Raw genomic sequence first — 26,226 nt, 5'->3', positions numbered from 1 at the left:
GTGCCTCATGTCGAGCCAACACATCTCAGCTGTAACAATAAAGTTTTGGCCTTTCGGCCTCTAGCTAAGTGTTATGTTTCTTATAGATGCTTCCTCTCTATGTGCCAGCCTCTTGACACCAGGCACTGTTTTAAACAGCATTTCCACTATAAACAAATATCTGCTTCAGTCTTCAAAGTATAGCACAGTCTAGTATAATGAAAGGTCAACCAAGGCAAGAGGAGAATTTAAGAGTTATTGACATGACAGATTCTTATATTATTGGTAAAGAGTGAAGCTTTGCTGCAATGGTAGTTATAAGCAGAGTGAGTAACTGGAAAGGGAATATTTACTGAAAAGGAAGATACAATGGTAAGGCAGGCAGATACTGTCCACCAAAGGGCAAGTTCCATTCTCTCAGTCTTAGGGGAAAGCAATAAAAAAACTTCTGGATAAAACTTGCCAAGAAAAGGACACAGTTGCCATAAATCAAGAGTGGACTTGAAGGCACATAAAAATAAAATAAATGTACTAACTTCAGAAATTATTAATGTAGATTGTAGAATGTTGCTGCCACCCACTGTCCAAAGTAAGTACGGCACCTCCACTCAAACTCAATTCCTCAACATATGTTTGGGCCCCATACAGACAGGCCAAAATAAAGCTGCTCCGGGTCATTTTGGATTTATGCTGTTTAAATTATGCATGCATATCAAGAGTCCGGAAGCCATGCCAAAGCCATGATCCAGTCCTAAGGACTGGAGCGCAGCTTTGGCGCGGCTTCCAGACTCTTAGGATGCATGCATCATTTAAAAAGCATACCTCCAAAGTGACCCGAAGCAGCTTTATTTTGGCCTGTCTGTATGGGGCCTTGGATAGCTATTTAGAGATAAAACTTTACATAAAGATTCCTGAAACAGCCTCTTGATCATGCTGTGAAATCAGCCTAGCTGGCTTATCCCAGCCGCTGCTTGAGCGGCTGACATGAAAGAGAGGCTATTTCAGGGGGAAAGTGGGAGAAGGGTTTTTGTCATTTACGTTACTCTGAAGTAAACTGCAACCTGATCTATTCTGGAAAGGTATATTTGGAATATTATAAGTAACATATAATCCATCGATCATTACTTCCATGGCAGTTTATACTCATGGTGATTGATAATGGTAAATAGAGTTTTAATGACTATGAACCGCTTTGATCTGTAGGAAAAGCAGTATAAAAATAAAAGTTTTATTTTTATTATTTATTTATTAAATAGTTAGGTTAATTAAGATTTGTAAGAGGAAGGGCAACTGAAAGATGACTGCCATGTTACAGTTGCAAGAAAATGGAAAATCCGTAATGAAAAAAATAATATTTAAAAAGAAAATAATAAAACTAAATACTGTAACACCTTTTTAGACTCATCTGTTGCTAGTTATTCCCTTTGTGGAGTTATACTAATGTAAAATATTTTTGCGCCTACTACTGTGAACTTGGGCTACAGCTGGTGCATAAAATTCTGTGATGGCCAAGATAAAGCTCTTTCAGCCTAACTGACCTCAGGGGACTTGTTAAGGATAAAATGGGGAGGCATCAGGGGGAAAAATAAACACTGCCTTGGTTTCCTTATAAGGAAGGATCCAAATGTAATAAAATAAAAGAAATAAGATCTTCTAAGAAGAGCAGATAAGTCTAAAAAACACTGCACATATAATTCAGTTTGAGACTGCTTTTACTGTCCTGGCTCAGTGCTAGGGAATCCTGGGAATTGTAGTTTATTGTGGCACCAGAGCTCTCTCAAATGTCTCACAAAACTACAGTTCCAGAATTCCCTAGAATTGAGCCAGGGCAGTTAGTCTCAAAATGGATTATTTCTGCAGTGTATTTTGAACCACAGAAAGACTAAGATCATTTCCACAAGGTGTTTTATTAACTTGTCTGCGATTCTTTGTTTCTTGTGTGCCTTCAAGTAGTTTCTGACTTATTGTGACCCTAAACCTACCCTGGAGTTTTCTTGGCAAGTTTCATCAGAGGGGGTTTGTCATTACTATTCTCTGAAGCTAAGAGTGTGTGACCTGCCCTAGGTCACCCAGTCAGTTTACATGGCTGAGCCGGGATTTGAACCCTGATATCCAGAGTCATAGTCCAACACTGAAAGCACTACACCACACTGGCTCTCATCTGCGATACATTTTAAAAATCCTAATCCAAGGATCTTGTTTTATGCTCCACTGTGGCACATTTCTGGGTGTATAAAACACACACACACACACTCCACTTCATGCTCAGAGCACCTCATTTAACTCTCTATAAAAGTTAATGTCATTAATTATGAGTTGATAGGATACTATTCCAGTCCTTACTTTAAAAGACAATAACTACTACCATTGAAGAACTGGAATTGTTTCTCTTAGTCTGATCTTATCATGTTTAAGAGGCATTTTGCAAATCAACCATTCCATACAGATATTTCCCATTTCCAATGACAATGAGGAATGCTGGAAGATGCACCAGGATGGACCATATGACTCTCACCACAGAGGATGGACACAAAGAATCAACACCCATTCCGCTCCAGTTTCATATAATGGTTTTGCAATATACACATTTTTATCAGGTAATTTGACTAGTTCAATGAAAAAGAAATATTGGTAAGAAACTTCAATCTCAAGTTTATTAACTTCTTTTAGCCAATTTTGCTTAGTTTATGTAGCAAGAATTTAATGTCAAAATGTCTACATTCAAGTATGGAATTAAACACATGATATGAACATTAAAAACATGACAACACGTAAACAGAACAGTACTTTTAACAAATAGAGATTAACAGTGTTAACATGGATAAAGTAACACAAAATAATATATTCTAATCATAAAACAAATATTTGTCATGCAACTAAAATATGCAAAGTGATTTATAAGGACCACAGTAGTATAGAGGTTATTAATCTGGAGTTAAATAAAGTTTGTATTCTTTAAAAAAATCTTTCATCAGCATCATTTCTTTCTTACATAATACTTTGCTTTTTGATTACATGCATTTTGACTATTTTGTTTTTCATCTCCAAAAAACAGAGGTGATCCTTGGTAACAAGATTAGAACCAACAATTGCATGCACTTTAAATATTTTAAAGCTACTATTCAGGAAAGTAATTACTTTAAAAATGTTAAATGGGTTTTCTTGTCTTGTTTGACAATCATAAAATTCTGTGCCATATTTTAGGAAGCATTTTTCTTGCCAAGCTAGAACACATTTGGAACTTTTATCTTCACCCAAATTCAGTTAATTTATATGTAATTTGAAATATATAGATATACTGAACTCATCAAAACCAATTGCATGGACACAATTAAAACTGAAACTACATAATATTAAAATAAGAGTACACTATTTTCATCCATGTTTTTCTTTTCCTTAAAAGAATGAGCCCTGATTGGAGATATACAGACGCTGCCCAACATGGTTGTTACTAGCAAGTGGAATTGATGGTGACAAAGGATAGCTTGGATAAGAGTATGGTCTTGATGTATATGACAGCACACTGGTGGTTCCAGAAGAAAGAGTAGCACTAACTGGGGAAATGTTATTTATTGAACTTCGGCGGAAATTGTAATCTGTTAAAAAAAAATATATGTAGTTAACTTTGAATATTTATATAGAGATTTTGATTTAGAAACATAGTTTAACAGAACACACATGGTCAACAGAGGTTTGCCTGCAAATTGAGACAAGGTAACTGGGGATGTCCAATGCATGAGTATCTCCAGCCAACTCATTTCCACATTTAAAAACCCTTGCCACTCAGCAATAGCATTCCAATGAAGGCAACCTATTAATATGTGGTGCTTTGAGCATGGGCTACTCAAATCCTTTTCTATGTAACATTGATTATAACAGCACCATATAGGCAGAGCTAACTCCTCCTGTTCTTTGAACGAACAGGTTGCCAAGAGAAATCTGTCTCGATTGTGGCATACCCAAATATTTAGAAATGCCAACAAGTGGTGACATCCAGTAATTTATTGCAGCACTAGTACCAGGCCAGATATTAATAGCATTGCCAGCAGAGAAAAAAACTACATGAAATTTTCTGCTGTGACCTTCACCTACAGTCAAAACACAGTATGTTAAACAAGTATCATGTACCTTAAGATCCTTTTGTTAAAAACTAAAAGTGTGTATGTTTTTGATCAAGGTCACAAGCAGAATAACCAAGTTTAAGCCTTCCACTCCATCTGGTACATTTGTATTTATTTATTAAAATATTCATATCCCACTTAATATTCAAGAATCTCAGGGTGACATAAAATCAAATCAGTTTAGAGCAGTTTTAAAAAATATTTTTTTAAAAAGTGTTAAATCATTTAACACTTAAAACAAGACAATTTAAGATCAGTTTGAACAGCTGAAAATAATCTAAATCATAATAAATGTGCCAATTTGGATAATGTCAATTAGGCTCTGAAGACTTTAATAAAAAGCCATGTTTTGACTTGGTGCTGGAATGCCAACTGGCCTTCTACAGAAAGGGTAATCACAGGTCAGAGAAAAGAAGGCCTTCTCCCATGTCCTCCCACAGTGTATTGGGTGAGACAGAGGAAGGTTCCTCCAACAGACTTTGTTTGAAAATACTTCATTTCCTGCATACTGGGGTTAAAAACAGTTCTCACCCTTTCAAACCATGCATGGGTCAGGAGTAAGATTTTAGATATAATAGGAGAAAGTTTAATCTCTTCCAGCCTGCACCAATACCAATCTATATCAGAACCATTTCAACTTATTCAAACTTGAGAAGTCAAATGTATTTGCATGCTACATATTCAAAATAATATGCAATTTGACAAGAAAGAAAAGCTGTTCTTGTTTCATTACACATTTGCAGATAATTAGGCTCTTCTAAACACCTATACGTAAGATCAGGTTATGTGTTTTCTTTTTCAGTTACAAATTGCATTTTTCAAAAAGCAAGCAGATTCAAGAAACTTGCTTTCAATTAACTTGCTTTTAAAAAATAGGACTGTAACCTATTTTAATCTTTGCCTTTAAGACTAGATGCACAATCTGAAGAAAAAGTGGCAGGTTTTTAAATCATGTCACTTAGTATTTAAAGATCACACCCTTGTGTGTACATCTCTTTCTTACCATTGACAATTATTGCTGTTGTACAAATATTGCAACAATTTTAAAGCTAAAATAAGAGTTTTAAATAGAATAGCTTAAATAAATCATATACAATTTACATAATATGTGGACCTTAATATTCATTATTCATTTGTACAAAATTAAGAATATTTTTATTTGTAAGTAGCCACTATACGTTTATAAATTTCTCAACACTGATATTTCTTCCAAGCTAATTCAGCTTAAATAAACCACACTCTTTCCCAAAAGGCTACAGAGGAACAGGCTTCCCTTCTAGCTTCACCCAAATGCAGCACACAACAAATAACTTGATATGAACAGGTTGCTTACCTGTGATTTTAGCTTTTTGAGTGGTATCTGTGAAGTCACACAAATGGTACTATCTGCACCTGCTCAGTGCATAATTTAGAACATTCTGGAGCTATTATGTAAGTGTCATGGCAGTCACCCCACCATTTGTATGCCCAGCCAGACAGCTTCCCAGCTAAATCCTCAATTCCATGGACGCCAACGCAGCCAAGGGCAGGGCACAATGAGGGAAGAATGGGTAGGGTTGTGTAAGTTCACAAATGACCACTCAAAGAACTATAGTTACAGGTAAGCAACCTGTCTCTCTTCTACATGGTCTCCGTGACTCACACAAATGGGAGACTAGCAAACTACAGTCCATCTGGAGGTGGGAGTGTCATGCAATGTTGGAAAAGACTATTTGTTCCAAATTCAGCCCCCTATCTGGGCTTTGCATAAGAACAAAAATGAACAATGAACACCTAATGCAAGGCCCAGATAGGAGGCTGAATAGCTGAAGGCTATGCCCTGTATAGAGAATCCCCTGAGGAATGCAGTGGATGTCGCCATAGCCCTGTGAATGTGGCCTTCTACTTACTCAGGAAGAGACTCCCACGCAAAGGTATAGATAAGTCTATTAGAAGCAGCAACCTATTTGGAGAAGCACGGCACAGAAAATGATAAGTCCTTTTTGCTAGACAAATAGAAGAATAGTGTGTATGACCTGGTAGAAGATGACAGGTAGTCCATAAAGAGGGCTAACACTTGTCAAGCCTTCAGGGAGTGAAGAAAGAGTTCAAAGTCAGATGAAAAGCCAGAGATGACACTCCTGGCATCAGCACAATATTGTCCATGTGAAAATGTAATCGATCTCCCGAGGATATATCACTCTCTTGCTCGTCTGCTTGACATAACAAGCACTACTGTCCAGATGAAGGGCCTCATGCTGCAGAAAGCCAAAGGTTCAAATAATTTTTTCAGAAACTGGAAGAGGACTACGTCAAGACTCCAGCAAGGCAGGTTCAGTAAGGTACAGATGCATTAGTGGAAGATTAAAGCTTTTGAATACCTTAAAAACCTTATAAAAAAGAATGTGGAAAAGCAGGCGGGTTTCCCACTTTTCTGCCAGGTCCAAGGCATCACTGTTAGATAGCATTTGACTGATGACAGGCGGGAGCTCACTTTCTGACATGGAGTCGGGGAACTCTAAAACATGGGTGATTTTCTCCTGATTCTCACTCATTTGAGTGAGCCGAGCCAATGTAATGAGATGAATGGAAGGAATTAAAACTCAGTCTAGCTCTCTTCTGATGTGATAAAAAATGAGAACAGAAAACAACATAGAGCCAAATGCAAGAAATGGGGGTATGAGTTGAAAGACCAAATATACAGAATGAAGAATCATTTAGAAAAATGCAAAGAAGTCAACAGTGATGATGGAGATATGGTATTTTGATCTGCTGGAATCATACTTGGAAGAGACCACAAGGGCCATCCAGTGCAACCCCCTGCCATGAAGGAACACACACTCAAAGCACTCCCGACCGTCTCTATTTAAAAACCTCCAAGGAAGGAGACTTCCCCACACTCTGAAGAAATGTGTTCCACTACTGAACAGTTCTTATTATCAGGAAGGTCTTCCTAATGTTGAGATGGAATCTCTTTTCCTGTAGTTTGAATCTATTGCTCCGGATCTTATTCACTGGAGCTGCAGAAAACAGACTTGCCCCAGCCTCAATATGACAACCCTTCAAATATTTAAACAGGGCTATCATTTCACTGCTTAAACTTCTCTTCTCCTAGCTAAACATACTCAACTCTCTAAGTCTTTTCCCATAAGGCATGATTTCCAGACTCTTCACCATTTTTGTCATCATCCTTTGGACACACTCCAGCTTTGTAAACATCCTTCTTGAATTGAGGTGCCCAGAACTGGACGCAGAACTGGACTTACCTTATTCCAGGTAAGGCCTGACCAAAGCAGAATAGCGTGGCACTATTATTTCCCTTGGTCTAGACACTATATTTCTATTGATGCAGCCTAGAAGTTCACTGGTTTTTAAGCTGTCGCATCACACTGTTGACTCATGTCAACTTGTTGTTTACTAGGAGGGTGTACAGACTGGCCGGCGATAAAGGCTGACCTGGGGGTGGAGTGGGGGTGTGGCATCCACATGATACATACCCCGACTCTGCCCCAATCCCAGGTAATGGGTGGCATTACAGTACTCCTTTGGCGCTGTATTCAGATGACACAGCGCCAAAGGAGCACTGAAAAGCTACGGTGCTGGCAGCTACAGCACCCTTTTTTGCTGCTTTTCGTGGCTCCTTTTTGTGCCACAGAAAGGCCAGATCGGGGGCATGGCATGTAATTACTGTGGCCTCGATCTGGTGAGCCCCTAAGACTCCTACATCTCTTTCACATGTAGTCTTGTTAAGCCAGGTGTCCCCAATCCTATATCTATGCATTTCATTTTTTCTGCCTAAATGCAGAACCTTGCATTTCTCCCTGTTGAAATTCAATTTGTTAGTTTTGGCCCAATGTTATTTTAGCATTTAGTTTTATTGAAAGATGTAAATCTTATCAAACCCAATAACTTTGGACTGTTGATATTAGAAACCATTAAAACATGGTTGATCAAGCTTTCTAATACATAAAATAACATATAAAATAATAAAATAATATATAACAAACAGGCTTTAATTTTTTTCACTAAACATTAATTTAAAAAAACAATCTGGTTTAAATTTTTAAAAACCCACTGTTTAAAAAACCCAGGGATATATATATATATATATATATATATATATATATATATATATGAGAGACACTGATTATGTCTCAGGGAATGGAGAGTTAGAAGGGTTGCCCCTATGGAGAGACAAAATCTTAGGATAGGCTGTTTCTGTGTACTGTCCAGGAATGTCTACTGAACTAGAGGTTGCCCAGACACTCTATGATGCTGTACCAACCTACTGATGTAAAGGGTGGCTTCATACTATCACAATAGTACATTCCTCTTCTCACTGGACAGATGACAGTGGTTACTCACTAACATAGGCATGGAAAGCTTTCCACCCCAAGAGGCTGAATGGGCAGCATGTTTGGACTGAACCCTGCAGCACTGAATCCCTTGGTTTTAGTGATCAGGCTGAGAGCAGAAGTCAGCAGTGGGGTGGAACAGCCAGGTCCAATAAAGGCAGTCCACAGCATCTGATACTGAATCATAATGAGATTTCCAAAGAGCAATTTGGAAGTTGGAACCCTAAATATTTGGGCCAAGACTGAGCAAGGAGTCAACAGAAGCGTTGAGGCTGAATTACAGTACTTGTTTTCAGTAGTGCAGACTACTATGTTGAAGGCATTCTCCAAGAAGATAGCCTTAAGTAGAACCAAATGGATCCGATGTGCATGAGAGGGCAATGCATGGGTGTGCACCAACCTCAACGTGTTGTACCTATCCTAACACAACAGGCATTTGGAGTGACTGTTCTCTCTAGGCCTAAACACCACAGAAGGTGGAGGACATGAGCCCCACAGGGCAGATGGCCAAAATGATGAACCAGGTGAAGACAACAGAGTTTAGGTATGTTCAAAGCATAATCCAAAATTGAAACCAGAATATAAGATTAAAACTGCAAGATAGAAATTTAATCAGTCAAGAAATCCAAGCTCAGAACAAGGTCAAATTGATGCTTTTGCTGCAGCAGACAAAAAGAATTAAGAATTTAGGCTGTAAGTGCTTTGGCTGGGCATCTGGGGTTGCCACTAAAATGCTTACAGAATAGCTCTAGAATGATGCACTGCGCAGGTCCAGATAACCACAAAGAAGAAACTCAACTGGTAGTGTAGAATTTTTTAAAAATAGCACTTTCACCACCCCTGCTGTAAATGATGCAACTGTAAACTGCAAATAAAATACATAGTAAATACGTAATACGTATATTCAAATATTCCAAAATCCAAAAAATCAAATCATGTCTGGCCCCTAGCATTTAAGATGAGACTCAACCTGTTTGCTGTCTGTGTTCCTTTTGGGAGGATGGATGGGGGAGGGGGAGGGATAGAGAGGGAACAGACTTGCTGCATCTTAAAAAATATAAAGCTAGTATTTTTGATTTTAAAAAGTTCTTCTGAATTTTTAAAATTAGAAAACCATGAATTCTGAAGGGAAACAGTTATTGCTTACAATGAGGACAAAATGTTAGTATCATTAGGGGGATAATGCTCTATCCCAATTTTAAAAACATAGTTTCAACAGTAGAAATTGTCTCCTCAGTGAAAGGACATTTTACCACTTTATAGACAATCGCACATGTCAGTTAAAAGTTGCAGTGGTCCTTGCAAGACATGCCCAAAGTGGTGCATTGTATGCTAGTTTTTTATCCACTGCTCAACCGCAGACGTAAAAGCTTCCTCTTGGGACAGATAATTCTTTAGGTAAAAGCTGAAGCTAGGGCACATAACCCAGATCAGCTGGTTCAGATGATCTAGTTCAGATCTGGCACATCACATAAACTTTTCACTGCATCCCAGAATAAATCAGTTCATTTCCAGTATCTATCAGGAGGTGGTGCCTCCACCCAAGAGTGGAAGATTTCCACTCAGGACAATACTGCATCAACAAAACAACAACAACAACAACAAAACCAATTTAGAGCCAGGAAATACAAGATGGAAGCACAGTGAAACAACTTCAGATAAAAGAAAACTAACTTCATTTACAGAATGCAGTTATTTCTTGAGCACAGTGAATTCCAATGATCTCAGTAGCAGAATGCCTCAGATGCTGTTTGTAAAATATACATGCAAGTAGCTGAAATACAAAAACACTTGTACAAAGCTTCAAATGACATAGTTGTAAAATGCGTACCTGATAGGTCTAATTCTATAAGAATGTTGCAAAAACAAACAACAAACTTGACTTTGGAAGACCCAAGCATAGTCTCCTAATGAGGTTTAAGGTACCATTAAGATCGCTGTTGTTTTTGCGACTATTGAGAAATATTTCTAACTCTCAATTTTGTCAGTTTTTGAATATATATCCTTGTTATCCATTCTCTAGAGGCACCAGGGTTTTAAAAACTATTTTGTTATCAAAAGTTGAAGTTACATGCAGTGATTAAAATAAGTGAGAGACCACTGCTACTTTTTCTCTGCATATGTCAATTTTTATTCCAAAACATATTTCATTTTTGACTTAAATCAAATTACTTACCTGTTTACTTTCTCCAAATTTTTCTACACAGGTCCAGACTGGGGAGGTTATGTACCCTTTCTGCAAGCAGTGGAGACAGAATGTAACCATCTTCAAGGTGATTTTAACCCCAACAAGAGTGTATGGAATTCTGTGACTTGCATAACTAAACAATATCCATACAGTTTCTAGTGTAACTAAGTGTTTATTTCTAACTAGCGGGAGAGAGTATTGTTTTGCAAACATACAAATTATAATTAACATCCCCAAACCTTTCTATACCAGTGCACAGCTTAGGAAAAATAGTGCTAAAATATTACCAGCAAACTAACCAAAAATTCATGAGGCTGTTATGCTGTGCTAACATTGTAAAATACATCTGTACAAATAAGCAACCTTAAAATCCAGTAATTGCTGCAAGATCAGTGCAGATTTTAAATAGGTTTATGCTCAAAACAGAAATGAAAATATAGTTATGAAATTTATACCATTTTGTCCCTAGCATTACAACAAACCACAAAAAGTAGGGTTTTTTTTAATAAAAGAAAATAATCTTCTTCTCCTATATAAACAAAATTCATTGGTAAAGTTTTCATTTTTTGGGTCAGAACCAAGCTGTAGTTTGCCATGTAAAAGTGAATCTACACGGCAGGAAAAGAAAAAAAGTATGAGGAGTCAATGGTTTATAACTTCAGACTCCTAACAAGAGCAAATAATCCACTGGTTGTGGATTGCTCCTTCAGCATCCTGAGAATTGCAAACAACAGTCAACATTTTATTTAGAATATTATAATCAAAGATTGACTGAAGACCATTTAAATAAAGGAAAATCATGTATTTAGTCTACTTGAAGTATCTTATTATAAATGGTGTAGTATGTCACAATCTAAGTCCCATTTGTGCAAATTAAGTCAGAAATAGATCAAGGATAAAAAAAAAACATGTATTCACACATGTAATTAACTTTATAAACTTAATTGCCATAAGATACTATGACATAGAGACACAGGCAAGCTGAAAAAGCTTGAAAAGGTTATCAAATAATTTCATGTGTCATAGGTCCATTAGCACTTATTACCAAAATACGAGCTCCATGATCAAGATAATGTGAGTATCATGAGTTATGAATAAAGGGAGAATAATACTTTGCCTAAGAGATTCTCAGATGCATCTGACTGACCACTTTTAGTCACTCATGTTGAATTAGTCTGATCCAAAAAGCAATTCTTACAAGTATATTCTTTACGTAGTTTGGTATGCAAGACAGATTTCACGTGTCACCTGAAGTACTTCTGAGTCTCTTCCTGCTGTGATGTACATTGATCACATTTAAAATATCACCTAAAGGTTGCAAGAATAAGCCTGCTAGATCAGACTAAACAATAACCTAGTGCGCTATACTCCTCCCACAGTGGCTATTAAGACCCAGAAGCCATGAGATACTATAGAGCTTCACTGATGAATGCAGTGGCAGACCAGTTCCTTTTTCTACCAAGAATAAAGAGGGCTAAAACAGCAAAAGAGCCATTGCCTGATTTCCTACAGGAAACATGCAGAGTATAGCCCCTGCTTACCTACTTCTAAGGCCTATATGTAGTTCCTCAAGGCTGTTGTCCAATTATTGCAGATAGCCTCGAAAATCTAATTCTGTTTACCAGTTCATGAACTACAGAAACCTACATGCTTTTTTTTGTGGAAATGGCCACTGGGCCTCTCTTATACAGTTTATGCCATGTGTGAATACTGTTGACACAGCTGGGAACACTGAAAGCAAATGGTTCATGGTAAACCAATGCAAGTTTTATAATCCAGATTTACATCAGTCTTAAGCCTCATAGGTGAATGTGACTACTTCTGCATTGTGGTGAGTAAGAGACTGGTGTATGCATTAGAAAGTTCCTGGTTTGACTCTCATGTCTGCCATGAACACTTTTATGGATGCCACTGTCTCTCCTTCAGTCCAGCCATCTGTAATACTGGAGATAATAATACCTAATTTACTTTATTGACTCAAATATGTTGCACATAAAGGTTTGTAGCAATTTAAAGTGAAGTATCAAACAGGAAAAGATAAGCTACAATAATTCAATAAGACTATACTGAATGGGGATAGTGTGTGTATTACACATAATGGATTGACAATAATATTAGCTAGTGCAAATAAAGGTTCTGTAGTACATGGCACAGACAGCCAGTGCAGCATAGTGGTTTGAGTATTGGACAGGGACTCTGGCTCGGCCATGTAAACCTATTGGGTGACTTTGGGTAAGTCATGACACCCTCTCAGTCTCAGGGGAAGGCAATGGCAAACCTCCTATAAACAAATCCTGCCAAGCAAATTCCATTATAGGTTTGCCTTAGGGTTGCTGTAAGTCAAGAATGACTTGAAGGCACACAACAAAGTGCCTCATCATAGCATGTCCTGAAAAATGCAATGGAAAGCACAGACCTATAATCCTGATGAGAAGACTGTATTCCAGTATCCAGACAATGCAAGAGGAAACTCTCCTCAGCTACAAAAACTGCCACAATTTAACACACCTGGAGACCATCTGTGTAACTGCAAGTCCAGCAAAACCAGGTCCCTGTTTCTCCGTTTGGTACTGTCTGGCCTACCAAAAACAGCAGATACTCAAGTTCGCATTGTCCCCAATGGCTGCGTGGCCATGCTGCTATTGGGGATAACATAAATTCAATGGCAGCAAGGACATGTGGCCACATCATTACCACCTTGGAAACCTTTAAGAAGGCTATTAAGACGGATCTCTTCTGGCAGGCCTTTCCAGACCAGGTCCACCTCTATTTTCCTGCCTCCCCTTCCACTTCTCTCCCCCTTTCTCCATCCCTTTTCCCATCCTATCTGGTCCCCACTATACATTTCTTTTTTACAAATCTACCACTAATTTTAACTGTGATTTTATACTATTGTTTTAATATCTGTCTGGCTTAATCTCTTTTTAGTATTACTATGGCCTGTTACAGACAGCCAAAATAAAGCTGCTTCGAGTCACAGTGGAGGTATGGTGTTTCAATGATGCATGCGTCCTAAGAGTCCAGAAGTTGCACCAAAGCCACACTCCAGATTGGAGCGTGGCTTTGGTGTGGCTTCAGGACTCTTAGGACGCATGCATCATTGAAACACCATACCTCCACTGTGACTCGAAGCAGCTTTATTTTGGCTGTCTGTAACAGGCCTATGTTTTTATACTGGGGGGGGGGGTATGGTTTTTTAGAATTTTAACTGTATCCTCTTTTATTGTTGTAATCTGCTTGGATTCCAAGTGATTAAGCAGAATATAAATAATAATAATAATAATTATTATTATTATTATTGACAGCCCCCAACGTCCTCAGTGGTGGCAGGTGCACCAGCCACGCTGACATTTAGGACAACAAAAGTTGCTGTCCTTAATGGTGGCGCAGCCGCATACATGAGCCACCAGTCAGGACAACCTGAGGAAATTTGCTGTTCTCTTATGCTGCTTAGTCTACTTTCGTATTTTCCTTCTTTCAAATTTCAATGTTATGTACAGTGGGATCCTGTCATCCGCTGGGGTTTGGTTCCAGGATCCCCCGTGGATAACAAAATCCATGCATGCTCAAGTCCCATTAAATATAATGGCAGAGCAAAATGGTGTCCCTTATATGGAAAATCAAGGTTTGCTATTGGAATTTATACTTTTCTGGAATCTTTATTTTCAAGCCGTGAATACTTGAATCTGTGGATAAAAAACCCATGGATAAAGAGGGCCAACTGTAAAATCTTATTTCATGATACTGAGAGAAAAGATAGTGTGGCTACAATTCCATGCCTGGATATGGAAAATCAGTTTTTATAACTAGGAACTTCAGTTATGCTGTTCAGTAGAGATAGATGCCATGAATATTATTTTGCTTCTTACATAAGAGAATCAGGGGGTCTACTGAGGCAGGTAAAACCTCTGATCTGGAGTAAATAGCTAGGGAACACAGATACACTCAATATTTCCTGCTTCTGAGACTCATTCCTGAAGCTCATTCCACTAGGGAGAAAACATGAAAAACATCTTAGTGCTTAATCCTTTATTCCTACTAAAAAATCTGTGCTATGGGATGCAGTCTCAAGGGCTACTTTAGAACAATGCAACTGTCATCCCTCATGAAAGTCTAACTTTCAAGTTATAAAACTTACAAAAACCCAGACCCTCAATATGGGGTGGGTTTTAATCAAATAGCCAGTTATATTTAAAGCAGCCCCATGTAATATTTCATTGAGCCATTAAACTACTACCATTATTCTATTTTTAGATATTTATTAATGTAATGTTGAACTCAACCTGGGACAAAGCAGATTGTGGCATTAAAAAAACCACATTAACAAATGAAAAACATTTTTAGAAAAGGATTTAATTGCCTACCTCTTAGCCATAAGAAGATATTGTATACATATCAGTAAGTGAGTTGAAAGTGGAAACATGAATGGTCCCTCTGATGCACCCATCAGAAAAATTCAAATGAGTTATCAGCGAAGGGAAGCTTCTTCCTCCACACTAATATAGAAATGAAATTGGATGCTGCAAGAAACACAGGACTGTATTGTCCATTCCCCTGCAGAATAGCAGCTATTTGTTGCGGGCCAGGGCCCAAATACCCTGAAAACACCACATTCTATCTGAACTTGGAAGCTAAGCAGAGTCGGCTCTGGTTAGTACTTGGATGGGAGACTGCCAATGAATATGAGGTACTGTAGGCTATATTTCAGAAAAAGGAACTTAAAGACTTCTGAGTATTCCATATGAAATCATGGGGTTGCCATAAGCCAGCAGACAACCTGAAGCCACAGGCACAAGCATACATACACACATACTCTCTCACACACACTACTCTTAACGGAAACTAATTTAAAATTTGCTTCAGGTTTTATCTGGCAAAAACAAACAAAAAAACAAAAAACAGCTTGTAAGTGCAATGTATTCTTGCCATATCCTCAGGAGATGGAAGTTAAATATCTCCACATATCAATTCCAGAGTATCTTTATGGTAGCATTCATTCTAAAAATGGTTTCTCCTACATATTCTTTTTCAAGGAGACAAAGTTTCTGTACACAGTGAAAGGTGCAACTGAAATACAAATTTACTGCCACTGCCTTTTCAATAAAAAGAGAAAGTGTCTTAAAGGCAAAGACCCCCATCTGTAAATATAGGCAAAAAACAATCTTATCAAAACTACTAAGAAAATAAGGTAAATTATCTAAATCAGATATATACTGTAGATTAAATATGATCCCTAACACACTGTTTACCTGAAACTTAAAAGAAGAAATTGAAATACTTGGCAGGTCCTTTATTGTATAAGTGAAACTGAAGACTAGGAGGTTATCCATAGGGGCTCAAAGGCCTGTGTTTCTCCCTAGCCTCACATTGTCCAGTTCAGATTATGCCGGCCAAAACCCTGATTTTGCTAGACCATACACGGATATAGCAATAACAATAGTATTTACATTTAATGCTAAGCACTCTCTTAAGCAGTTTACAATGCATACATCTGGTGGATCTGGCCTGATCTCACGGTAAACAGCCTTTACACTGGTGGTAATTTGATCCCTGGTTTGCTGTGGAATTTCCTGAAAACTCTGCAACAAACCCCAACCATTTAGATGGCTTTTGCACTCCTTATCTTGCCACACCATCACTCATACTCAGAAGTACTGTCACTGCGTCTGACATAGAAATGGTGCACCTGGCTACATGGGTGCAGCCAGGCACTCTGTTTCCACATCAGATGCAGTGACAGAGGACTTCTGATCATGAGCAACAGTGTGGCAATGTAAGGAGCACACACTAGTAGCAGTTCCCCAGTTGGTGCAGGGACAGGTGTGTAAACACTCACCTGTCCCTACATTGACCAGGGGACCAACCTGGGTGAGCATTGGGGCCAGAACAGCACAGGCTGACCGTGCAATCTTGACCTGTATGCTCAGCCGCTGGGAAGTGGCTCTGCAGTACACATTATACTGTATATTTTGCTAGCTAAACTCTAGGGCAGTGGTTCCCAATTGTTGGTCCTCCATGTGGTTTGAACTTCAGCTCCCAAAAGGCCCAGCCAACTTGACCAACAGTCAGATATTCTGGGTGCTGAAGTCCAAAACATCTGGAGGACCAAAGTTTGGGAACCACTGCTCTAGGCGGTCACTAATGGAGACTTATTTGCTTTATTTGAATTAATGCAAAAATAATGTAAATCAAGAATCAAACTCGTGTTAATTAAAAAATGTTTTAAGTACTTACCCAAGTGCAGCAAAGCAAACTGTGCAGCCAGCTCTTTTGCATCTTCTACTGTAGTGCAAAGTTTGTCTGGCATAAAATAACTCTGGGATCCATTGGCAACAGTAGGAATAACAATCTTATATACTAGTAGTACCTTTCCATCTTGACTTGTTGTTGAATACAAGTAATATTCTGGAGGTGCCCAGTTATTTTTATTGCAATAATAATCTAGCTGCATTGTTGCAGAACTAAAATGACTAGATTTTAATGAGAATATACTAATTGGAGTAAGCTTTGTTCCTGGGAAAAATGGGTAAGAACACCTTTCAATTTCAGGAGGACTAGGACTATGCTGTCCATTAAGGCGAATTGGAAGATTTGCTGGCTTTGCTAGAGACTTCTGATGACCATCTTCTTTGTTTGCAAAGACAAGAAGATTTTCAGAACTGGGACTAATTTGACCATTAAGATGCTGTCTCCAAGTGCTTTCTTTGTTTACTGGCTTGGCTAGTGTTACCTCAATACTAGCTCCATCAATGCATTTCCCATTCATAACTGACATAGCTGCAACTGCATCATCTCGATTGAAGAAGTGAACAAAAGCATAATCTCGAAGTTTTTTCACACGCTCAACAGCTCCTGGCTTAAATTTGTTAAATTCAGCCTTAATTGTTTCTTCTGTAGTTGAGATCATCAGGTTTCGAACATATAATACTTTAACCCTCTGCATTGTTTCTTCGTCCACTTCTTTTTCTGGGTCTGCCCAATCTACCTGAATAGTATGGCCCCATAACTGGAATGTTCCTATAGAAAGAGAATAAAATGTAATAATGTTCATTAGTTCCCATATCTATTTTATAAAAAAAATATTTTGTCCTACACTTCTGAGTATCTCATAGCGCAATTTTCTGAGGAACTACATTCCATACATTGGGATGCCATATCTGAAAACATTTATTGCATATGGTTTTTGATCAGGTAACGCAATTATTTGTAGAATGATATACACGGTTTATAAAAAATTAAGTATTAATATGGTGTTAACATTGTAGAATTGTGGTTTGAACAGGAGCAGTTAAAAAAACTAGGAGTGCTACTAAAGACTGCCTTAATATTTTTTGCAAAGAGATGAACTTTGGGGTTCTGTAAAGCTTTTTCTTGGGATGCTGCTGTCTTTTGATGTATGAAGCAGAAGCATGGATTTTTGGCCATGCTGAAGTGTACACATTTTACTTCTACAAATGAAAGGATAACTCTGTCCTGGACAAATTACATGGAAGAACTGCGGGAAGAGGCTTAGGACCCAGAGATTGGTTTAAAGGCCCTTCATTAAGTGATCATGTCTTTCCTTTCTAGAGTAGTTGTGGGACTTAACACTGCTGCAGACAAAATTTGTAGCATTTTCAGATTTGGGGACCCGTTTCAACAAGGCAGCTTGAACTTTAAACAAGAGAAAATTAAAGCTTCATATGCTGGCTTGGCTGGAAATAAGGAGGGTTACTCCATGAGCCCTAACCTACTTTTCTGATTCAACCGCCAACTTCTGAGCCTGCAATTTAATAATCAGGAAGCTGAAGCAGTAAACTGGGTGAATAGGTAATACTGTCAGATTCTGGTAGTTAGGAATACAACATCTGGTACTTCTTGACAATGATTTACACACAAAGGTGTGTTAAGAATGGTAAAATCCATCTTGCCATTACACTTAGGGAAAATGAATTAAAAGTACTGTACAAATGGTATCTTACTGCAACACACATCTCTTAAATACATAGTAATCTCTCAGCACTGTGTTGGGGAGGATGTTGCAAATATGGCTTTACTGCTCAAAGGTTAGATCATTCTGGGATCAGATCTTGGCTTTTATCTCTGTGATGATTAGCCAATCGATTGATGCTTGTGGTTCACTCTAACTGCTTTCTTTTTTCTGTGGGAACACCAGATTAATTAACAATCTAATTCATATGATGACTGGAGCAGCGAGGTTAGCACTGGACTCAACTAACTTGCCTATCCTTTCAACAGTGGCTGCAGAGTGTATTAAAGCTGGCGTTGTGTGAGAAATCAACTTGCTAAATGAAAGACATCGATGAGAGCAATTTTATTAAGATATGGTATCCATTCATTGTTTTTGCTAATAAAGACTCATTTGTATACAGATCCCCAGAACAGTTGAAGAAATTTTGAATCAGTTCATTACAACTTTAAGGAACATACAGTTATGAACATTGTTTCAACCCAAATGGACTTTCTCTCTCTGGCCCAGAACAGACGGGCCAAATGAAGTGGCTTCTGGCTACTTTGAAGACATGATGTATGCTTCCAAAGTGTCCGGAAGCCGCAGTGATGCCATGCTCGAGTCCTTAGGACCAGAGCAAAAAATAGCTGGGAAAATCCAACTCCTGGCTGATGCTGGTTGGTCCCTGTGTCTGCGGCCAACTTTGGGAGTGGGCTGTGCGGACAGTTGAATTGTGACCCACTTCCTGCTGGAGCAAACCCAGGCCACTCCTTCACGCCTGTCTGGTGTTAACTGGAATGCCCACTGACAAGAAACTAAAGAAGAGCAGTGTGCTATATGTTTGTGCCCGCCCCCCCCACCACAAATGTCATTTTGCAAAGATCTCATCACTCCTCACCCCCGTCATCCACTTGGGTATTAAAGTAATACTAACACTGACTGCCAATTTCTACATGATTGGAACACAATGATTTGCAATAGTCATAAAGCTCAGACCCAAGAATGAGTTGCTAAACAAGAATGGGATATGAGAAAAAGAAAAATTTACCAGGAATGAGTTTCCTTCTTGCCATAGCTGCAGCCCTGTGGGATTCATATTCAACAAAAGCAAACCCACGATTCTTTGTCTTATCAGTTGCACTTGGATACACAATAACATCCACTACACCTTCGGTGACTTTTTTCATTTCATCCAAGATCTCTTCTTTTTTCTTTTCTTTTGGAATAGCTCCAATAAATAGTCTGCAGTTGTCCAAACTTACACAAACTCCAATAAACTTCCCAGGACGAATCTCATAATTATTAAGGATCCGAATAGCGAGCTGAGCTTCTTCTTTGGTTGTATACATTACAAATGCATATCCACGATTCTCGCCACTAAATTCCATCATCAGCCTGAATTCATAGATCTTCCCAGCTCTTTCAAAAACAGGAACTAGTTCATCTTCATACATATCACGGGGAATTTTTCCCACAAAAACTTCACAGCCTCGTGGTGGTGGTGGACCTTCCCAACCTTAAAAAAAATTGTCCCCATTATTCTGAATGCTGTGTCAATATGTTTTGTGAATAATTTTTTTTGGTACATATAGTATTTGATCATATAACTGTCATTATAACCTTGCCTTCAAAAAGTTATGAATTTTCTGAATCATCACTACCTACTGTGTGGGAAACTTGCTTCCATCCCATCTTTGTTCAAGAATGGACGCATTAGGGAACTGAAGAGAAAAGTTTGTGCAATCATTTGCAGGGGAGCTTCTTACTAGAGTGTGTGTGCTGTGCTTATTAATGTTTTTAACTTTTGTATTTTTAACCTATGTTTATACTTTTCAAATTAAATTACTTTAATTGTTGTAAAAAGTATTGTTAAGTTTTTAACCAATTTTATCTGTGAGCCACACTGGGTCCCACTCTGGGAGAAAGACAATTTCTAAATTCAAAAATTAATACATTTATTTCACAACACAGTGCTGCTCCAGATGTCAGCATTCAAATTGAACAATGTGACACCAAAGTAAACGTACATCTTACTATTTATAGGAATTTTAGAAAATCTATCCAGCAATAACATCAACAACATATATCAAATTACAGGAATCTACCATTAGCCAATAATTAAACAGGAGTTATTAAGCCACAAAGAAAAATTACTTAGCAAGTACTAACTAAACACTCTTTCTGTTGAACCTTTTTCCTTACATTTCAGATTGTTATTGTTAGTAGAAAGCACCAGCTAGGATCAAAATGTACTGAAATGCTTAATCTGCTTTACCTTGAGATTCTAAGAATTTAATCATTGCAGTGTCTAAAAATTTTCCTTGGTTGAAGACACTTCTCTTTCAGCATGGCTCAAGCTTATTTTGACATTATAGTCACCCTCTGATTTGTCCACAACACTGCACCTTACACAGACTGATTAAAATAGTCCAGTTTGACAGAGGGACTTACAAATTCAGACGGACAGTTTTCCCCAATGCTATGCTAGCCCCAGACTCCAGGCCTGTATTTTCCAAGACAAGCACATTAATGTAACGTATATACTTGACTATAAGTGAACTTCATGTATAAATTGATGGCAGGTTTTGGGGCCTAAATTATGGATTTTGAGATGATCTGTGGGTAAGTCAGGGGTAAAAACTCAGGGGCATATAACAAATGATCTAAAGGATGAAGCAAAGGAAAACAATGACAAATATACTTTTATTTTTTAAAAAGAGGCAGACTTGAAAGTCCAAACTAAGGTCAAGACTGATACTTTATGGTTTACTTTCTTACCTGGTGGAGGTCCACCAAATTTTCTTTGACCGTTTTCTTGAACCATATTGTAACCAGTCTTTTCCATAAGAGCCAATAACGCAGCTTCGTTCTGAGTACCCGTTCTAACTTTGCTGCAGCCATTTGTAACATCTGTCTGTTCTTCATTCATTGCTTTACCGTCTTCAGAAAACTAACAAATGTTAATGGTTATTTAAATGTACAATATTTTCATACTTCTTATAGAGAAAATGAATCCAGTGATTTCTTATATAAAGATCATGTATTGAAAAATCATACAGACGAATGCTACTAATTTCTTAAGTTCAAAGAAATTTAATATCTCTGTATGTTAGTAAATGTTTCTTGTTGCATATTTTAGAAATTCAGCAATGGAATCTAGAATAGGATATAGTTTGTTCCAGAATCCCAGACAGAGTTGCATTTATATGAAACAAACAAACAAACAAAATATTAACATTTAATATGCTTGCATTTGATTTAATACTACACATTCAAAACTGCAAATGTGTATGTGAAATGAAATCCATGATTTTATCAAAAAACAGTGATATACAGTGGGCTCTTGGTATCTGCGGGGGATCTGTTCCTAACCCTTCCTTGGATACCAAAATCCACAGATGCTCAAGTTCAATTGTCCATAATGGTAGTGCGGTAGCGCATGGTAGTGACTTCCCCAGGGTCATCCAGTGGGTTTCATGGCTGAGCATCAGGCAATATTATTACAGCTGAATTTTTATTATGAAGGAGAAGATCCAATAAAATGATATTAGTGGGTTTTAAAAATATTATATTAAAACAAATTTAAAGCTTAACTTGCACATTATTTTTATTGGAATACGTAAGATATTTTTATTAGCATACTTGGAAGTCTTCAACCTGGACAGCATCCATCTCCATTGCACTTGAAAATTAAGGCATCAAAAGCTTAAATCATTAACTGTATTATACCCTGTGTGTTTATGTATGTGTGTATGTGTATGTGTCTTTACATACACACGCACACACTTGCTTCTTCAAGAGAGTTACCTGGTGAAAAGATTAATTAGCAGCTATGAAACTGAACAATTCTATTGGTATTTTATCCATTCATATTTTAAAGAAGTGCTCATTTTTATAAAAAATTCAGTACAAAATATAATTATAGGAACATTTTTCAGGCCACAGTGCTGAATTTTATATATATAAAAAATAGAAAACAGGTATTTAGCTCAGCTAACAGAACCTCTGACAAAGAGATTTCTTTTTACAAACTTGATTTATACCTACCCAGCCTTACCTCCTTACCCTTTTAAAAGTAACTTTGGCATTGGGAGGATGAAGGAGGTCTGGAGAAATACAGACCTTTGGTACCAGGTCATAGCAGCAGTAAACAAAGCAATAAAAATTGAGCAGGAAAAACGGGATTTTACTTTTGTTGATCCTACTGTAGCTGTATGTACCTGACTGCAACATGACAAGATGAACAGCAGCAGCTGCCTACAAGAATCCCTTCTGAACATGCATGAGCAGGAAAAAAGAGGGGAAAGAAGATAAGCCTTCCTCATCAGCTATTCCCAGTATGTTAAAAAGCATAACTCAAGTTTGGCCACCAAAACTGAAATCCTGGGGGGTGGGAGTGAAGGCTGATGAAAAACAAAATCATTGCCCAATTCATTTTTGAAGATTTGTTTTAAGCTGTGTCTAGAAGGTTTTTGCTTACTTATGCAAGGCTCACCTAACTGGTTGTTTCATTTCACACATGCATATTGTTAGGTTTGAACAAAAAGTTTGCTGGAACATGTTGTTCATTGTGTGGAGCAGGAACGCATACTTATTCTTAGCATATTAATTCAGCCTTGGGAACCAAACTTTCTATTAAGTAATGCCTTCTGCTTTATCAACTGTAATATACCTGTACCAGAGATCCCCAGACACCTACTTTAGTCACCTATTTTAAGCAGGTAGAGGCAAATAGCAGACAATCTACCATTTCCAAAAAGTTTCCAGACTGCCCTAGATGAGGTAGTGATGGAGATTTTCTTACACTGAGTTCATTAGTTATTTTAGTTATCCCTTACCTCAGGGATTTCATTGGTACATTAACTATACCTGCTACAGGCTGGTGTAGGTTAAGAATCCAACATTGAGTCTCTTGGAAGAACAAAGGATTCTTGAATACAAGGTCAGGTTCCTTTTCATCCTGGAGAGAAGTGACCAGTGGGTTCCACAGGGCTCTGTCCTGGGCCCAGAGCTATTCAACATCTTTATCAATTACTTGGATGACAGAATTGGGGGCATACTTATCAAATTTGCAGATGACACCAAATTAGGAGGAGTAGCTAATACTCCAGAGGACAGGATCAAAATTCAAAATGACCTGAATAAACTAGAAAGCTGGGCCAAAGCTAACAAAATGAACTTCAATGGGGAGAAATGTAAGGTACTGCACTGAGGGCAGAAAAATAAAATGCACAGATATAGGATGGAGGACTCCTGGCTGAACAACACTACAAGTGAAAGGGATCTAGGAGTCCAAGTAGACCAAAAGCTGAACATGCATCAACAGTGCGATGTGACAGCTAAAAAGGCCAATGCAATTTTAGGCTGCATCAATAGAAGTATAGTATTTAGATCAAGAGAAGCAATAGTGCTACTTTATTTTGCTTTGGTCAGGTCCCACCTGGAATATTGTATCCAGTTCTGGGCACCACAATTCAAAAAGGACATTGAGAAACTGGAGCGTGTCCAAAGGAGGGCGACTAAAATGGTGAAGGGTCTGGAAACCATGCCCTATGAGGAACGACTTAGGGAGCTGAGGATGTTTAGCCTGGAGAAGAGAAGGTTAAGACGTGATATGATAGCTCTGTTTAAATACTTGAAGGGGTGTCATATTGAGGAGGGAACAAGCTTGTTTTCTGCTGCTGCAGAGAACAGGACCCAGAACAATGGATGCAAGCTACAGGAAAAGAGATTCCACCTCAACATTAGGAGGAACTTCCTGACAGTAAGGGCTATTCAACAGTGGAACAAACTCCCTTGGAGTGTAGCGGAGTCTCCTTCCTTGGAGAACATTAAGCAGAGGCTGGATGGCCATCTGTCAGGGATGCTTTGATGGAGGGTTCCTGCATGGCAGGGGGTTGGACTGGATGGCCCTTGTGGTCTCAGATTCTATGATTCTATGACCTGCTCTTAGAATGCCCCATTAGAGGTCTCGCACCTGCAGTACCAACCCTGGTAATATTTAGACCACAAACCTTTCTACAGACCTACAAAGGGCTCTGCAAAAAGGGCATCTTTTCTCCTCTCTAGTTGGCAGTCTCTCTTCACTGAAGATATGCTTTTCCCTATGCATATCTTCCCCAGACAGCAGATCTGTGACACTGTATTGCTGTGTTATATATTCAGTTTGAATCTTGCTTCTACTATGATACTCATGTATATAACATGACCTCAAAACTTAAATGCAATAATATGTGGTTTTCCTATTTTCTTTTACCAGAAGTAAAGAGATTTTAGTGTGCATAAACACCTTCTGCTCAAGATTTACTGGAAAATGGTCAATTAAATATCTTGCCAAGAAAACCCCATGACACATTCACCTTTGGCTCACCATAAGTTGGAAACGACTTAAAGGCAACAACAACAAAGTAGTTTCACGTACAGGACCTATTTCAAACACAGATTTCAATTCTTCACTTCCATTATTATAAGAAAGTAATGTTTTAATGGTATTAATATTACACACTTTTTCTAGGCAATATGTATTTTAGAATGCAGATCTTGAAAACGTTCCAAATACCAAGGAAAGGAGTTAATTTTGCACTGCGCTACTCACCGTTAAGAAATAACTATGATGGAAACTTACAGAGTTCTACTTTTTGTAATTTATTTACTCTGTTCTGTAGCCTTCAGAAATAAAATCTGAACAGTTGTCAAATCCACAATGTGCACAATTAGATTCCGACTTGGTCAGTCATCCACATCCAACAAACCTGACAGGGAAAATATCTGTAGGTGAGAATAAGAAAAGATTCAAATAAATAGCAGTTTAGTGCAGATTTTCTTTACTCAATTTAGATTTAGTGTTCAGCTCAACAGATCATAGAATAATATTTATAACTCAAGAGTCACTGTGCATACATTCTCCTAAGGAAAAAAAATAGCCATGCTTAGAGAAGCACAGTTTGAAGTCTTGCAGGGGGGGGAGGCTTTTTCGTGGGGGAGAGGAACACAACATGTGTTGTGTATAACTTGGTCTGAAGAGCGGGATATAAATAATAATAATAATAATAATAATTAATTAAACTACACTTAATTCATAAAATAATAAGAAACTGAATTTTTAAAATTATTTATTTTTCTAACAAATGAAGCTTCAAAGTGCTGAACAGGAACAAACACTAGAACTGTAAGGGGCCTCTTTGGTTTTGTCATTTTATAAGAATCATGCACACAAACAACAGGAGCAGAATAAACCCTTGAAATTAGTAAAACAAAGGAAACTCTTTTGTCTCCAATAGCCTTCCACAGGACCAAGCAGACATTAAGCACTAATTCCCATAAAAGGAAGTAAGATGAGGAAATCAGAATCAGGAAATCAATGATCTGATATACATCAATTCTTCTCAATGTGGAAAAAATGTCATTTTTCTCACACATGCCTCTTTTAATTTTAAAATTAAGTATGGGTGGAACAGAAAGGCACATAAATAAACAAACACATCTTTGTTGCTCTATCATGACCCTTAAGGCTTTTAATGTAAGGGGTGAAACAGATGGTTAAAATAAGTAAGTTTCTGACCAGCTTCGAGGCGAGGCGCTTAAATGACTCATGCCTCAAAGCCAGGAGGGAACTGCTCCCAAACTGCGCTATGGGGACAAAAGTCGGACTAA

The 26,226-nt window shown here is 38.0% G+C and overlaps 1 protein-coding gene across 4 annotated transcripts in view; it reads right to left on the bottom strand.

Moving 5' to 3' along the window:
- RBM46 (RNA binding motif protein 46) overlaps positions 1 to 25,191 on the bottom strand; it is a 33,735-nt gene extending 8,544 nt beyond the window's left edge. Inside the window, exons 1-6 of one of the 4 annotated variants that reach the window (XM_089525637.1) lie at positions 25,169 to 25,191; positions 21,352 to 21,523; positions 19,622 to 20,089; positions 16,857 to 17,639; positions 10,611 to 10,670; positions 3,492 to 3,575 (exon numbers count right to left, since the gene is read on the bottom strand). In XM_089525637.1, coding sequence (XP_089381763.1) covers positions 10,615 to 10,670; positions 16,857 to 17,639; positions 19,622 to 20,089; positions 21,352 to 21,502 — 1,458 coding nt within the window. In that variant the 5' untranslated portion in view covers positions 21,503 to 21,523; positions 25,169 to 25,191 and the 3' untranslated portion in view covers positions 3,492 to 3,575; positions 10,611 to 10,614. Of the gene's footprint in view, positions 1 to 2,653; positions 3,576 to 10,610; positions 10,671 to 16,856; positions 17,640 to 19,621; positions 20,090 to 21,351; positions 21,524 to 25,168 lie in introns of those variants that run through there. The other 3 variants (XM_089525638.1, XM_089525636.1, XM_089525639.1) reach the window with 3 other exon arrangements.
- Between the last annotated feature and the right edge of the window lie 1,035 nt (positions 25,192 to 26,226).

The sequence above is a fragment of the Sceloporus occidentalis genome, unplaced genomic scaffold (genome assembly GCF_023333645.1).
Source record: "Sceloporus occidentalis isolate IW3139 unplaced genomic scaffold, rSceOcc1.0.p SCAF_5, whole genome shotgun sequence".
Classification (NCBI taxonomy): domain Eukaryota; kingdom Metazoa; phylum Chordata; class Lepidosauria; order Squamata; family Phrynosomatidae; genus Sceloporus; species Sceloporus occidentalis.
This window is presented reverse-complemented; position numbering and strand designations above follow the sequence as displayed.